Source organism: Saccoglossus kowalevskii, chromosome 1 (assembly GCF_978046115.1).
Source record: "Saccoglossus kowalevskii chromosome 1, keSacKowa6.1, whole genome shotgun sequence".
In the NCBI taxonomy this organism is placed as follows: Eukaryota; Metazoa; Hemichordata; class Enteropneusta; family Harrimaniidae; genus Saccoglossus; species Saccoglossus kowalevskii.
The window spans coordinates 29,465,311-29,481,489 of record NC_140641.1 but is presented as its reverse complement, the minus strand read 5'-3'; the positions used below and the strand labels follow the sequence as shown (position 1 = coordinate 29,481,489).

At 35.6% G+C, this 16,179-nt stretch overlaps 1 protein-coding gene across 1 annotated transcript; it reads right to left on the bottom strand.

The window, feature by feature from the left end:
• Window positions 1–1,236: 1,236 nt before the first annotated feature.
• On the bottom strand, window positions 1,237–4,662 carry LOC102807874 (synaptonemal complex protein 3-like). Its single transcript, XM_006817919.3, has 8 exons — window positions 4,541–4,662; window positions 4,115–4,187; window positions 3,987–4,021; window positions 3,295–3,412; window positions 2,847–2,946; window positions 2,046–2,144; window positions 1,685–1,789; window positions 1,237–1,475 (listed from the first exon to the last, which is right to left on the bottom strand). The coding sequence occupies exons 1-8, from the start codon at window positions 4,653–4,655 to the stop codon at window positions 1,422–1,424; spliced, it is 699 nt and encodes a 232-aa protein (XP_006817982.1). The 5' UTR covers window positions 4,656–4,662; the 3' UTR covers window positions 1,237–1,421.
• Between the last annotated feature and the right edge of the window lie 11,517 nt (window positions 4,663–16,179).

Here is a 16,179-nt window from a genome sequence, read left to right as displayed (position 1 = left end):
ACGAGGGCGTAATTCAAACACCTGTTAAGAAGCAAGCTTTTGTAATCATACACACATTTTAAAAATATTTTCTACAAAATTTCAATCAGAATCAGTAGCCATTGAAGAATTATGAATTATTATTTTATTCCAAATTATCATTATGGCACTCAAGGGGTTAATTAACACTAGGTAAAGTTGGGCGACCAAATCAGATCAGGGATGAAGCTCTCATATGAGTTTTGTGAATGTGGATATTACTCTTGTGTGCAATGTATGTCACATGAGCATGTGGCCTTGAAGGACAATAAAAACTATTATTATACATCTGTCACTGTAACGCCATAAGTTACAGCGTGCCGTAATTTGAGGGTATTTTACGGGGGTATTTCATCCTACCATTTATGGAAATGCGAATTCCAAATATGGAATGATTACGCGCATAAGCGTCCTCTAATAATAAAAACAAACATGGCTGCCATCAGGGTTTGACCGGACTCCACACAAAGAAGTTCACTGATTCTGTTCTAAGCTTTTTGGATTTCGGCATTCCTATGATGTATCCTTGGAAGGAAAAGATGTATAATAATAAGGTTATTACGAGAATACTTCAAAGTATGCACTCAGACAGTACGCCACGCATCGACCTCTGCTGTGCGTCAGCCGATACTCCAGCTGTACTGTCTTCATGCATACTTTGAGATATTCTCGTAATAACCTCATATTATTATTATAGTTGGACGACTGCAATATTCACATCTTTTTCAGAATAAATATCAGAAAATCAATTGCTGTTCATTATAAGATTTAAATATCTGGGTGTGGCTGATATAATGGGTCTTGATTGTTCAAGTAACTCTGCTGTGCATATTCTTGTAATAAAAATTTAGCCCAACTTTTGGCACTGTTTGTGTTCTAAAAACTTTTCTTCTTAATGGGTCAATCAAGGTTGTAATTTAAAGTGACAATGTGAATAACTTGAGTATTTTTCAGCATGTTTAGATAATTTGGATTTATATTACATCATGATCACACATTTTAGATATAATTTTTTTCTCAATGAAATACACTAATGTGACCCAAATTTACCTAAGCATACATTTGCAGTCAGTCAAGACATTATATATTTATATTACAATTAATCATATCCATAATTTTTTTTTAGGATAATACAATATCATACAAAATTAAAGTTCAAAGTTATTCACACTATTTCAATAAATGTGCTAATAGTAACAAAATCAATATACACAAAACTGAATTAAAAACATGAATCACTTTATTATAAATTAATTAAATAAGTCATATAAAAACTTGACAACAATTTTCAAAAACAATTCAACTATAAACATTCATAAATACTATATAAATTATTCAAATTACAACAATTCATATTAAAACCAACTGAATGACATTTCATATTTTGTTAATCTTCAGCAAGTTTACCACAGCATTGACTGTAAGGATTTACGGACATTAGCCATTTCTTGATTTTGCTGTAGACGAATGAAGAATTAAGTTTTAAAACAAACAACATATGGAACTTGTGTGGGTACTCTCTGTGCAACAAAGACATTTCAAAACACTTCCTTTCAATTGAAATTTTGAAATTTATTAATATCTTGTTGAATCAAAAGTATCAGTAGATTAAATTGATTGAATGATATTTATAAATGTATTAGTAAAATGTTTTTGTAAAACTTACTGTATCCATTAGGATTTTCTTCTGAAGCAAGCTCATTTCTTTTCGAAGTTCTACTTGTACATTGCTATGTTGATCTTGATGACGAGACTCCAAATCAGTCATCCCCTTGGAAAAAAAAAAGAACAGTAATGAGGATATTTTATCTGGCAATATTGAACAGTTTCAATGTCATGCAAAAATAGCTCAACTGACCAAAAAAAACAAAACAAAAAAAGTCAGTCTATAATTTTGTATCAAATAAAATACATAAAATGGTAACATCTTGTTACGTGAAAAGGGTTGGGTGGTGTTTTATGCCAACCATAGCAGATATTGAATAGTGCATGGAGATGTAGATATTACTGCAGAAACATCACCTTACCTTGCTATACTGCTCATGCAGCTGCCTCAAAGTTTTCAGTCTTTGGCCTTGTACAATTCGGGCTTGTTGAAACAACTTTTGTTGCTGACGAAATAATGTCTACCAATGAAAAAGCAATGGCACAATAATCAATGTTGTGTTTAATGGGGGTGGGCAAGGGGGGATAGCTAGTATAGGTTACAGGAAGTAAAAACGGCATTACACGTTTTTACAGGAAATAAAACGAAAGTTCCATTTACAGTAATTAAATAGGTTTTTACACTTTACAGTTAGAGCCAATTCCTAATTATATTTTATGTTTTTATAATATTTTTGACAATTTTAGTTCAAGAATCAAAATTGGAAATTACTGTAAAATACTTTATTCTGCTATTTTATCTGAAGTAATGATTTAGTGAAAATAAAATCCAGCAAATATAACTTTTTCCCATATTTTGCATTCAACTAATCAAAAATCAGTGCAAATAAAATTCCATTCAACAAAAAAATTTTTTTTTTCAGCAAAAATTAATTTCAACTAAAATTTAGTATTTTACAGTACAACATTTAATTTGGAAAATGCTTTATATGTTTACAAAAAATAATATCTTTGTACAAATTACGGATGAATAAAATAGCTGATTACATTTTACACTTTGCCCATGTTTATTTAAATTACATTATTACGAAAATAAAAACAATTGATTACAGCTTACGAAAATACCCCTTGCCGACCCTCTTTAATACACTGGTAGGTAATCCATTTGAATATCAGTTTGATTAAAGTTGTGAATATAATTCCTTGAAGTTAGGGAGTCTTACCTGTAGTTTATCCTCATGGTCTTTCATTTTATTGATGTCTGTACCCCACTGCTCAAACACATTCATCACCTGCTTGCAGTATTCATCACTCAGTCTCTGCCTGAAAACATGCATTATAAAAGATAATACAGTTACCCCTGCCGGTACTATAAAAAGCAATTTTTATGGTCTATGTAAATGGGTCTACTAGGATTTGACTTTAACTTTCAAACTAACTTGTCTGAAAACTACGTTGTCTATATTTACTAATACATAGTCTGTTAGGCTAGTAGGATATTGTTGAGTCGACTGAATGGCAATTTCCCTTAGTGTCAAGCTCTCATGTATAACATAATAGTGATATGAAATGGTCTTGAAGTTCAGAAAAGGGTCTTTTTACACAAGTTTTTTTCTAACATCGCCAAGCAAATTCTGACCAAAACAATGAATATTGTACAGATATATTTACCTTTCAGCATTTTGACCTTTGAAAATGTCATCTACCTTCCGATTGCTGCACTTCAATGACTGCTGTGTGAGTAGTTCTAAGCGTTTTCGTTTGGCAACTATTGATTTACTTATATCAGCTGAAAATGTAAACATTAGTTTTTTTTATCCAAGTGAAACATAATAAATAAAAGAAAAAAATACATTCATAAAAACCTACTACAAAAACAAAGCTGACATGACAATTTTTATTGGATTATGAACTAATTTGCAAACTTAGTAATCTCTGAGATCATTACAAACACAGTCAAGTATTAGAGAATGTAATATCTTCAATACTAAGTAAATTACAACTTTTAATATTAACAAGCGTTCTGACAATCAAAATAGCTTTGCTGTCCTACAAGAACATTGTGGCAGCCAAGTCGAGAACAAATTGTTCACAAAGAATTAATACACCTCAAATATCAAAGCAATCGGATTAGTAAAGTTTCAAGAAGGATTCAAAAATATAATATTTGCTAAAATAGACAATTGATGATATCAGCATGAAATGAACAAATCAGGTTTGTAGTTCACAAAAAGAAGTTTAAAATGGCATTTTTTTTACCAGAAATCAAAAATGCAATAGACGACAAGTGACAATCACCTTATTTGAACAGCTGTCATCTCGATGACAGAGAAGCTAAAATTAGAATAATAAAATATACTTACAACCAAATCTGTCTAATAAGGTATGGACTTCACCACTGAAACAGTGAGAAAAAAGGAAACTTAAAAAAGTGTTTAACATTGTATTTTTGATTACAGGATCTCAAAAGAGTTAATCAAGGGTAGCTTACCCAACATCATCAGTTAGCTCATTGTACACTCTTTTCTTTCCCGATCTTGACGGAACAGTTGGTGTTTCATCTTCTGAATATGTAAAACAGGTGTTTTTGAGTTATATCAGTGCTGTTGCTAAATTATTGTGTCTTTATAGAGGTAATCAGCATTTCAAGGGGTTAAAAAGGGAGCTTTTGGCGAAATGTTAGAGGGTTTTGAGGAACAAGACCAAAATAATAAGACTGTGGCAAAACACAAACATGTAATGATGGAAATATATTTGCAGAAAAACACTGAATTAAAACAACCCTTCCAAATTTTCAAATACTTGTAGATAAGCCCTATTAATATAACTTGATACCAGCATTACAAATTTAACTTTTGTCGCCAATAATATACAGAGCAAACTATAAATTATATAATATATATTTTATAAGACATACCCCTAGTTGTTTCATGTTGGTTATCTTCTTCGTCATCAAAATCAAATGCGTCTTCCACAGATTCCTCAGAAACGGGTTGTGGTTTTTGCTGTTTCTGCGGTTGTTTCTTGGGCATTGTGCAAATGAATTCAGTCTGAAATGCAATATGATAGAAAATGAATAGCCTGGAATCCATCAATTCCAAGTACATACAAGAATTCATAGTTTTTTTTTCACGATTATAAATGCTTACTAGAAATGAAGAAACTGACCTAGATTTTCAACTGACTTGTCGGCGCTGTCCAAACGTCAATGTATCCAAAACAGTGATATACGTAATGAGTAAATTATATACTTAAATATAATTGAACACAAAACTTTGATGAGAAATAACTGCAGGAATAGAGAAACGTAATGTCTGCTAAAATCTGAAAGTAGTTCTTTCATTCGGCGGTTTGCGACGCGCATTAATTTTCATAAAGCGAATGCATTTTTTATGTTTGTTTTAAAATAGCACATTGTAAGTGAGATGGTCAGATATGCCATATTTTAATCGCAATTTTTACTTTTAACAATGAACAATAAAAACAAATTAGCGCATATGCTAAGTAGTATACTCTTTTTCATCTGCGAACGTTGATATGCTAATGAGACGTTATGAAGTTCAACAAACGTTCCATGTCGTCTGCTGGGTCGCAGCTGTTTGGTCATTATTGATGGCGGCAAAAACAAAACCCCAATGTGACGTTGAATCTGCGCGAGAAACCGCGAGCATTACAAAGCTGCCGGACCGGGCCATATAATAGAGATATAGCTGAAATTCAATGGCATTATTGGCAATACTGTCGAAATTATCAAATCCTGAAATTACGTCCTCGTATTTCGGCTAAAACGTTGAGGTCGCCCATTTGAAAACTTAGGGAATGGGTGGCTTGTAGGTTCTCGTTAAAAAAATATATCAAAATAAAAATGTACACGACAAAATCCTGAAACTGCGCCCTCGTATTTTGGCTAAAACGTTTGGGGTTAGCCATTTGAAAATTTAGGGGGGGGGGAGTGGCATGTAGGTTCTCGTTAAACGAAAAAAACATCGAAATGAAAATGATCACTACAAAATATAAATAGAAATATTGCTATCCTCGGAGGCGGACATCCGGGCATTTTCACCGCCTGGCAACCGGCGGCGGTGAAAACAAAGACCCAAAACTCTCAGAAGAAGACGCCGAACTGCAGCGTCAATGGCGCACAGGGCACAGATCTAGAAGCAGTACCTACACACGAATTGGTGACGTCATAAAATACATGACCTTCAATCGGGGTCGTTTCCTCGGTATATACGAATTGGTATATACAAATTACAATAAAAATACTTAAGACATTACACATAAGGTAAAACAAATCACGTGACAATATAATGATAATAAAGGTAATAAAACGCTCATATAGTCAGTCGGGTGACGCCGAGGGTCACGAACTGTGTTGCAAAATGGCCGTGTGGTTGAAACTGGGTCATGGCGTGACGGGTGAGGAAGACATCATTAAACACTCAAAATCACAATAAAACGGGGAAGTGGTTGCATATTACGGCGTAGCCAACATGGGAAATAAAAAAAACGCCCAATACAAACGACATGGGTTCGAATCACACTAGATACACACTCACCAGAACCGAAGCAATCAGAAACGAGCAATCGTTTTGGCTTTTCCGTTCAACTCATCGGAACACTGGAGTAGTTAGAAAAATGAACACCACTTAACGACCAACGTCGTGGCGTGGTACACAAGCGTGCCATCAAAATTAAACAAAATTAGCTTGAAAAGAACAGTGGGTTCGAGTCCCGCTCAGAGCTACCGTAAAAACGTAAATCAAATAAACTGAAATCTCTCAAACCGTAAACAACTAAACAAAGAACGTCGCAAATAATAAACCTCACAAAACGTCACCATACAAAACTGAATGAATAAATAATAAAATAACTAACGTCTTAAACTGGACCACGCAACGGTTTCCAGATTGTGACAAGAGATAAACAAGACCCAAATCACGGTAAGTTTTGTTAAAGTGTCGATGGCGTTCCCTATATTACGAAAACAATTCAGGCAACAGACGAATAACTTCTGTGGTGTTGTTGAATTTATACTGTGTCTGCGGAATTGTTGATTGAGGGTTCGAAGCCAGCAGTTAAAATTTTGTTAGAAAGTTTCACAATTAAATCAAATATCCAATGATACCAGTATATTTATTTCATTATTTTAACAACTTGCAATGGTGGAAGTTGGTCAAACACGAGTTCTTACACCTAAATAAGTATCAAATATTTGTCGACACATTTATTCTCTCAGCCTTGTAGAGGTGGAAATTAATTAAACAACAGGTATTTACTCACAAATATAATGGTCAATATTTGTCCATACATTCATTCTGTCAATTTAAGAACTTGTAATTGTTGGAATTAATCAAATGAGAATTGTCTACACCAAAATAAGTTTCAAATACTTGTCCATACATTTATTCTCTCAATTTAACAACTTGTAATGGTGTAAAATAATTAAACGAGAGCTGTCTACACCAAAATAAGTCTAAAATATTTGTCCGCACATTTATTCTCTCAATTTAACAACTTGTAATGGTGTAAAATAATTAAACGAGAGCTGTCTACACCAAAATAAGTCTAAAATATTTGTCCGCACATTTATTCTCTCAATTTAACAACTTGTAATTGTGGGAATTAATCAAACGAGAGCTGTCTACACCAAAATAAGTCTAAAATATTTGTCGGCACACTTATTCTCTCAATTTAACAACTTGTAATGGTGTAAAATAATTAAAAGAGAGCTGTCTACACCAAAATAAGTCTAAAATATTTGTCCGCACATTTATTCTCTCAATTTAACAACATGTAATTGTGGGAATTAATCAAACGAGAGATGTCTACACAAAAATAAGTCTAAAATATTTGTCCGCACATTTATTCTCTCAATTTAACAACTTGTAATTGTGGGAATTAATCAAACGAGAGATGTCTACACAAAAATAAGTCTAAAATATTTGTCCGCACATTTATTCTCTCAATTTAACAACTTGTAATTGTGGGAATTAATCAAACGTGAGTTGTTTACATCAAACTAAGTATTAAATATTTGTTGAGACATTTATTCTCTCAATTTAACAACTTGTAATGGTGTAAAATAATTAAACGAGAGCTGTCTACACCAAAATAAGTCTAAAATATTTGTCCGCACATTTATTCTCTCAATTTAACAACTTGTAATTGTGGAAATTAATCAAACGAGAGCTGTCTACACCAAAATAAGTCTAAAATATTTGTCGGCACACTTATTCTCTCAATTTAACAACTTGTAATGGTGTAAAATAATTAAAAGAGAGCTGTCTACACCAAAATAAGTCTAAAATATTTGTCCGCACATTTATTCTCTCAATTTAACAACATGTAATTGTGGGAATTAATCAAACGAGAGATGTCTACACAAAAATAAGTCTAAAATATTTGTCCGCACATTTATTCTCTCAATTTAACAACTTGTAATTGTGGGAATTAATCAAACAAGAGATGTCTACACAAAAATAAGTCTAAAATATTTGTCCGCACATTTATTCTCTCAATTTAACAACTTGTAATTGTGGGAATTAATCAAACGTGAGTTGTTTACATCAAACTAAGTATTAAATATTTGTTGAGACATTTATTCTCTCAATTTAACAACTTGTAATGGTGTAAAATAATTAAACGAGAGTTGTCTACACCAAAATTAATCTCAAATATTTGTCTACACATTTATTGTCACAATTTAACCACTTGTTAAATTACTTAAATTACCAGTAACCAGTCTTGCGATTGGTTGTTGACAAATTTTTTTTTTTTTATTTAAACAATATTTTTATTTTGTTTCAATAATGGACATACAACACAAAATATTACATCACATAATGGAAAAATAAAGAAAAAAAAAAAAACTAAGAAAAAAAAACAAAAACAAAAAAGAAGATCTGGTATAACATCTAAATTTACCCATTATCTAACCAATTAGTTAATGGTTCCCATTTCTGATAATGGATAAGCTCTTTGTTTTTGTTTATTGCGATTTGTAGTTCAATATTTCTATTTTCCCTGATCCAACTTTTATATGCGTATTTTGTTGGATGAACCTTTTGAACCCTACATGTATATACATATTTTTTAAATAATAAAATAAAATGATTTAACAGTATATTTTCCGGTTCACATAGACCTATAATAATATTTTTGACATTACAAACCAAATTGGCAATAAGTTTGTTGACAAATGCTGAACAGGCCACGCCTCCAACTGTGCCATGCGTTCGGGCAAACCGTTAGGAATTCCTAAATGGAGTAAATTTGTGTAGTTTTCTTGATTTATTTTGCAGATATCGGTAAAATGTAGGTAGGGCTTTGGCGAAATTTGAAGAAGCAACTAATATTCTACAACCTGGTATTTTTTTTATATTTTATTTTTCATTCTTTTCGTCTGTTTTTTCGAGTTTAAAAAATGTGAGCTGGCTGGAGCCTTCATCCCTTGTCTATTTCTTACACTAGATACCAGCCGATACCCCCCCCCGCTCATAGAAACTGCTTATTACAGTTGATTATAGTTCCTGGGCTCCCTGTGGCTGCTCTCCAAATGGGTTCCTTCTTTTGTATTGACCCCCTAAGGATTGCTAATCCCCCTCTCTAACTCTTCCCCCAAAAATAATATATCGCCCCTTTTAAAATTTATTGACCCACAAATTAATGAATATTCATGAGCACAGAATCTGCTACGTCATGAATAAATTAGCATAATTAAAAAAAAATTGCATAAAGTGTAGGTACTCCTTCTGGAGCTCTGCCCATTATAGAGTGCAAAGTGTGGTTGAGTTGCATCAGCAGCAGAAGTAGGTAGATGTTATTTATCCCAATAAGCAAAGAAAACTTTCATATGGAGATCGATTCAAATTTAACAGCTTTATTTTATTATTTTATTTAATTTTATTGTAGATTGGGTACATGGTATCTAGTCAGGGTATTTTATGGGGAACATTTATCTAACAGTATCTAGATAAAGCATTAACATCCTCCCTCCATGGTGTGATTATTCACTGTCATTGAATAACTTTTGATTTACAATGATGTCACCCTTGATACAAATAGCATTACTAGCTGTTAAGCCCAACCTCTTCACTAAGGAATTCACAGTATTAGTTCTTATACACGCTTTGTTGTAGAGAGCTTTATCCACACGAGAGAGCAACACAAGTATCACGAATATCAGACAAGAGTAGTCTGATGACTATGATAAATTGCTGTATTTTGCATCATTTAAGCCCACTGTATCTGAGAATATGTATAAATAATCACCTACCATTTTACCCATTTCATTGTAAACATGGTCCACAATTAAACATTGGGTATGATAGATCTGTGATATTTGTGTCATGCGAATGCAAATGCCTCATGGAGAAGCCTTGTATTGCAAACTCTGGTAAAGATCGATCAGATGTGATATATATTCATAAATAACAAGAATGAAAATATTCCTTTTGATTATATCGTAGCTGCCTTTCTGCTCCCTGGTAACACAAGGCCGATCCTTACATTTGATAAACTTCATAAGAAATATCCTTCTCTTTGAGTACACAATGCAATATTAAATTTGAAAAATTGATTTTACTTAGTTCTGTTTATTTGTTTATCTATCTATCTATCTATCTATCTATCTATCTATCTATCTATCTATCTATCTGCGCATGTCTGCCACGCGTTGCGAGTGCTCCTCAAAAAACACGGTTTTTTGCCTCAAATAGTTAGTAAGTTACTACTATTTTTGTACTATCTTTTTTGTTAATACTTACTTCATACGTACGCTTATTTATTTTGACTTTACGGTATAAGTCTACCGTGTTTTAGTTTGATTTTGATTTTCACTTTCAGTTCGCTCGTCGTGGGGCCTTTCCAAGATGGCGGCTTCCACGGCGAGTACACGTGTTAACCATTTTGCAGGGCTAACACGTAAACATGGTCTAAAATGCGAGTCAATTGATGGGATACCAATTGAAGCGTATGTAAAAAGTATTTCTGCTATTCTCAAACCTGTAAATATTATTGCCGCTTCCCGAGTGAGCGGAAGTGTTATTGTTTTTCTCGACTCTGTCAACGCTGTGGAGACTGTTTGTACAACTGGTCTGTCAGTGGGAGACTGCTTTACCCATGTGCAACCCCTTGTTAAACCTGCCACTAAAGTAATTCTCTCAGGTGTACCCCCATATATACCAAATCATATTATTCAAACTGAACTGTCAAAATATGGCCGCGTTGTCAGCAATTTGCGCTTAATTCCACTCGGGTGCAAACAACCCGAGCTGAAACACGTCAAATCCTTTCGCCGTCAAGTTTATATGCTGTGTGACAATAATAAACTTGACGGTGTCATTAATGTCACTCATGAGGAGCGGCAACATCGGATCTATTTATCAACTGATGATATTGTTTGTCACAGGTGTCTAAAAAAGGGACATATCATGAGAAACTGCCCAGTAAGCCAACAGCAAACTTCAAACGACCATTCTCTTCCAAATAGTAAAACCCGCCCCGACCCTGAACCAATACTTGTTGATCAGTCTACTATTGCTACTCTTAATAAAACTGATAAAGCAAACGATATTAATGAAAATGGTGATAATGACAACTATAGTCAAACGATGGAAGTTGACAACACGCCCGAAAATGTAGAGAATAACAAAGGTGACGGAAACAATACTATAAATGATAAAGGTGACGATAACGTAATAGGTGTCAATGTGTTAAATAGCAATGATGATGATGGCAAAGCGCGTGACAAAAACAATGTGACTAACAATGACTTGAATGATAAAGGTGACGATAACGTAATAGGTGTCAATATGTTAAATAGCAATGACGATGATAGCAAAGCCTGTGATAAAAACGATGTGCCTGACCATGTTTTAAATGATAAAGGCGACGATAACGTAATAGGTGTCAATGTGTTAAATAGTAATGATGATGATAGCAAAGCGCGTGACAAAAACGATGTGACTGACTCTGATTTAAATGATAATAACGAAATAAATGAAAATGAAAACACACACGATACTAGAGTGAGCAAATCTGTTGTAAATAGCTCAATGTTAACTGGTGCGAAAACACTAAATGCAAATGATGAGGAGGTGGTAGAAACCCACCCCTTTACCCCCCCTTTTTTACCAAGTGAGTCGAATGACCCGCTTGACCCAACAAAGACTCCTATCCCTGTGGGTTTGTCTGAGGACAGGGATGATACTGAGTCGATTGTGTCAGATTGTTCTGAAATCTCAACGCTATCTGCCGAGGCCATGGAGCTTACTGTTTCGAGCGAGAAAGCAAAACTGCTCTCTCGTGATGCCCTGAATCCTTTTTTAGTTGAGTCATTCAACTCAAGAAAAATAGTTGAAGTAGCTACACGGTTTTGTCCCGATCTCAGGTTGTTGGCACGCTCACTGAATGAGGTACGAAAATCCCCAGACATATCAAGTAACGAAAAAATGCGAATACAACGGGTCACCATGAAAATAATTAAACACATTAGAAAAATCAATGATCCTCTTTTCGTGGTTGAAAATCGTGAAACGTTAAAAGAGGAAATTTTGAAGAAAAAGCGTGGTATACAACCACAGGCAGATACCGATGTCACTAATACAAAATAGATCTGTGATCTTTTCACTGCATTACAGTTTTAATTTATCGTTTATCATGCTTACTATAATTTTCTCTCAACGTATCATTTGTTTATTACTTTTCACATCAATAATGAGTTTCTCTGCTATTACATGGAATGTGCGCGGTTGTCGCGATTCAATGAAGCGATACCAACTTTTTGAGTTCCTTAAACTTAACCATTCCAGTGATTTCTACTTTCTCCAGGAAACTCACACTGTTCAAGCCGATGAAGCTCAATGGCAAATTGTATGGCGCTCATCTATTTTATTTTCCCATGGCAACTCACAGTCTGCTGGTGTGGCTATTTTGGTAAATAAAAATACAAATAAAAACATCAAGGTTTTGAAGGTGACTGATGTTGTACCGGGTCGTCTGCTACACGTACATCTGGAGGTACACGGCTCGCCAGTTCATCTGGTTAATGTTTATGCGCCCACCGTTGGGGTGGACCGGCTTGATTTTTTCAAAACTCTCAAGAAAACGCTCAATGACCTTAATCAAGATCCAATTATCATTGGCGGTGATTTTAACTGCACCCTTAACCCCAACTTAGACAGAGCTGAAAACCCTGAACCACATGTACAGTCAACTATGCTTTTATCTAACATTATTGCGCGTTTTAAACTTATTGACTCTTGGCGCCATTTTAATTCTAACTTGCGAAACTATACATGGGTCAGGAATGACAGCAAGTCTCGCATCGACACCTTTTACATCTCTAAATGTTTCTCATCTAAAATCAAACGTATCTCTATCGAAACTCACTGTAACCTCTCTGATCATGCACCTGTTAAATTATGCATACAATTGAAAGTTGTCACAAACAGAAACCCAATATGGCACTTCAATACCAGTTTACTCCATGACGAAGAGTATTGCCATATTTTTAATGACTTCTGGTTGCTATGGCGTAGAGAAAGAGATCGCTTTGACTCCGTCCAAATGTGGTGGGATATGGGCAAACTTAAAATAAAGGAACTAACAAAACAATATAGCGCGAAACTCAGCAACAACTACAAGCGCATTAAACAAACTATTTGTGACGACATACATACCCTTGAACAAATCGTTCAACCCACTGATGCACTCACAACGCAATTAAACGAAAAAAGGGCATTATTGCAAACTGTAATGCACAACGAATCAAAAGGAGCTGCTATAAGATCGCGGCATAAAATGCTTAATGAAACTAATGCGCCTACCTCTTTTTTCTCAGCTATCGAAAAACAGAGGGGAAGTAAAAAGGTCATGACCCAGTTACAACGCCCAAATTCCACTACGACTGAGTCACTGGCTGAAATGCGAACTCTCACAAAAAACTTTTACTCTAACTTGTTCTCACCTGACCCCGTATCAACTGAATGTCAAGTCCGTCTACACAAGGGACTTCCCCAACTTGACGAAACGCTTAAAAACATGTGTGACGCCCCTCTGTCTTTTGATGAATTGACTTGCGCTGTTAAACTATTATCTAAAGGTACGTCTCCTGGCATTGACGGTCTGCCTGGTGAATTTTTTCGTCATTTTTGGTCTTTGTTGGGCCCCGATCTTCACGATGTCCTCAACGCCTCAGTTGAGGACGGCCAACTCCCATTGTCGTGTCGACGCGCCGTCATCACTTTACTCCCCAAAAAGGGTGACAACAGTTTGTTGAAAAACTGGAGACCAGTCAGCTTGCTCTGCTCCGATTATAAAATACTCACTAAAGCGCTCTCCATGAGGCTTAAATCTACCCTACCTGACATAATTCACCCCGACCAAACCTACTGTGTTCCGGGGCGGCAAATTTTTGACAACATCCATCTGGTGCGTGACGTCATAGATTACTGTAATATCAACCAATTGCCACTTGGGATCGTCGCCTTAGACCAGGAAAAGGCTTTCGATCGCATCAACCACGACTACCTTTTCAAAACCCTAGAAGCGTTCGGCTATGGAGATCAATTTTGTAAGTACATTCAACTAATCTACTCTAGTACGCAAAGTCTTGTTCGTGTTAATAACACTATAACCAGTCCAGTCTTGTTCCAACGTGGTATTCGTCAGGGTTGTTCCTTATCTGGTCAGCTATATACACTGGCTATTGAACCACTTCTACACAAAGTAAGAACTGAAAGTCAAATACATGGGGTGTATACTCACAAACCTGTTAATCTATCTGCTTATGCAGACGACATTAGTTTCTTTTTAACCCAAAACAATGACTTTAACAAGCTTGAACACTGGTTGCGTGTGTACGAGTCTGCGAGTAACTCTAGAATAAACTATGGCAAATCAATGGGACTGTGGGTAGGCAAGTGGAAAGATAGGACTGACAATCCTTTAAATATAGCGTGGAACAATAAAGGTTTAAAAATTCTTGGTACCTACCTCGGCAATAGCGCCACTTTTGTCAGTCAAAACTGGGATGGTGTTGTTGGAAACGTTGAGGCCAAGCTGGATTGGTGGTCACGCTATGCGCCTGCAATGACCTATAGAGGGCGCACTATTGTAATTAATCAACTCATTGCGTCCAAACTTCTCCACTCTTGCATGTGCACTAGTCCACCCAAACATATTGTTAATAGTTTACAGAAACTATTTTTGAACTTTTTCTGGCAGGGACGGCACTGGATCCCGGCTGAAACAGTTTATCTACCAGCTACTGATGGCGGCCATGGCCTGGTACATTTGCCTAGTCGTATTGCGTCTTTTCGCATTCACTATATTCAACATTACCTCTATTCCAATGTTAATCATCCTTGTTTTGCTTTTACTGATCACTTTTTACAAGAATTCAACCATTTAAACTATGATAAACAGCTATTTGTTGTCGACGTTCCGGCACCCAGTGTTCACTTACCACAGTTTTATTCTGAGTTGCTGACGGTCTGGTCTTCCCTTTCAACAATCAGGAAAGACAGACCGACTGCACTGCACGAGATTGCCCAAGAGCCGTTATTTTTTAATCCTTTAATTATTCACCCAATTCAAAACACACCTTTGAATCTTTTACACTTTCGTGAGGCTGGCCTCATAAAGGTCGGTGACCTTTTTAATAATGGTACATGGTTAGGCGTTGACGCCATTCATAATAACATAAATGTATATTCGAGGCGGCTAGCGGGGATGGCACTCGATGTGATACACCGGGCCATACCTGTAGAGTGGCAACGAATTATACTCAATCAAAAAGTGACCGATGAGTCAACTGAAATCAAATATCACATCGAACTTTCCTATAGAGACGACGATAATGACGTCCTTCTGAACACTCCGCTCTACAAATTCGAGAGGGGTGAAATTTACAAATTCCTGATAAAGTCGCAGTATTTTTCCAACCATAACTCACAGTTTAACACTATATGGCACGACTTGCTTTCTCTCTCTCCCAACTCTAAACCCGTCTTTAGAGATTGTTATATGACCCCAATCACAGAGAAAGACGGCGATCTCAATTGGCGCATGCTCCACGGCGCCTACCCAACTGGCGGGTTTCTTTTAAAAACCAAAGCCCAACCCACTGATACTTGTCCCTTCTGTGACGAAAGGGACGACCTTGCCCACATTTTTGTTGAATGCTCAAGGCTCGCACCACTTTTCAACTTGCTGAAATTAATTACCAATAAGCTTATAAATATTGACACTATACCACTTTCTTGGTACGTACTAGGCCCACCAAGCAAAAGAACCGCTACACATCGTTTGCTCTGTCACATAATTGCAACTATGAAAGTGTCAACTCACGTAACACGATATAAAAGGTTAAACGATCGGGTACAAACAAATGTATTACAGTGTTTTAAATCCCAAATTAGGTATCGGGTAACTAATGAATACAACTATCACCTGCTCACAAAGTCTCTAGATGTTTTTGAAACACAGTGGTGTATTAATGACGCCATTGCAATCCTGGATGACAACTCTCTGATAATCCCCGATATCTTA

Excerpts from the sequence above, each read along its gene's own strand:
- LOC102807874 (XM_006817919.3), bottom strand. The coding sequence starts at position 4,655 with ATGCCCAAGAAACAACCGCAGAAACAGCAAAAACCACAACCCGTTTCT. Across the intron at positions 3,413-3,986 it reads CTTATTAGACAGATTTGGTT|CTGATATAAGTAAATCAATA; the intron begins GTAAGTATATTT and ends TTACATTTTCAG. Across the intron at positions 1,790-2,045 it reads TGCATGAGCAGTATAGCAAG|GGGATGACTGATTTGGAGTC; the intron begins GTAAGGTGATGT and ends TTTTTTTCCAAG.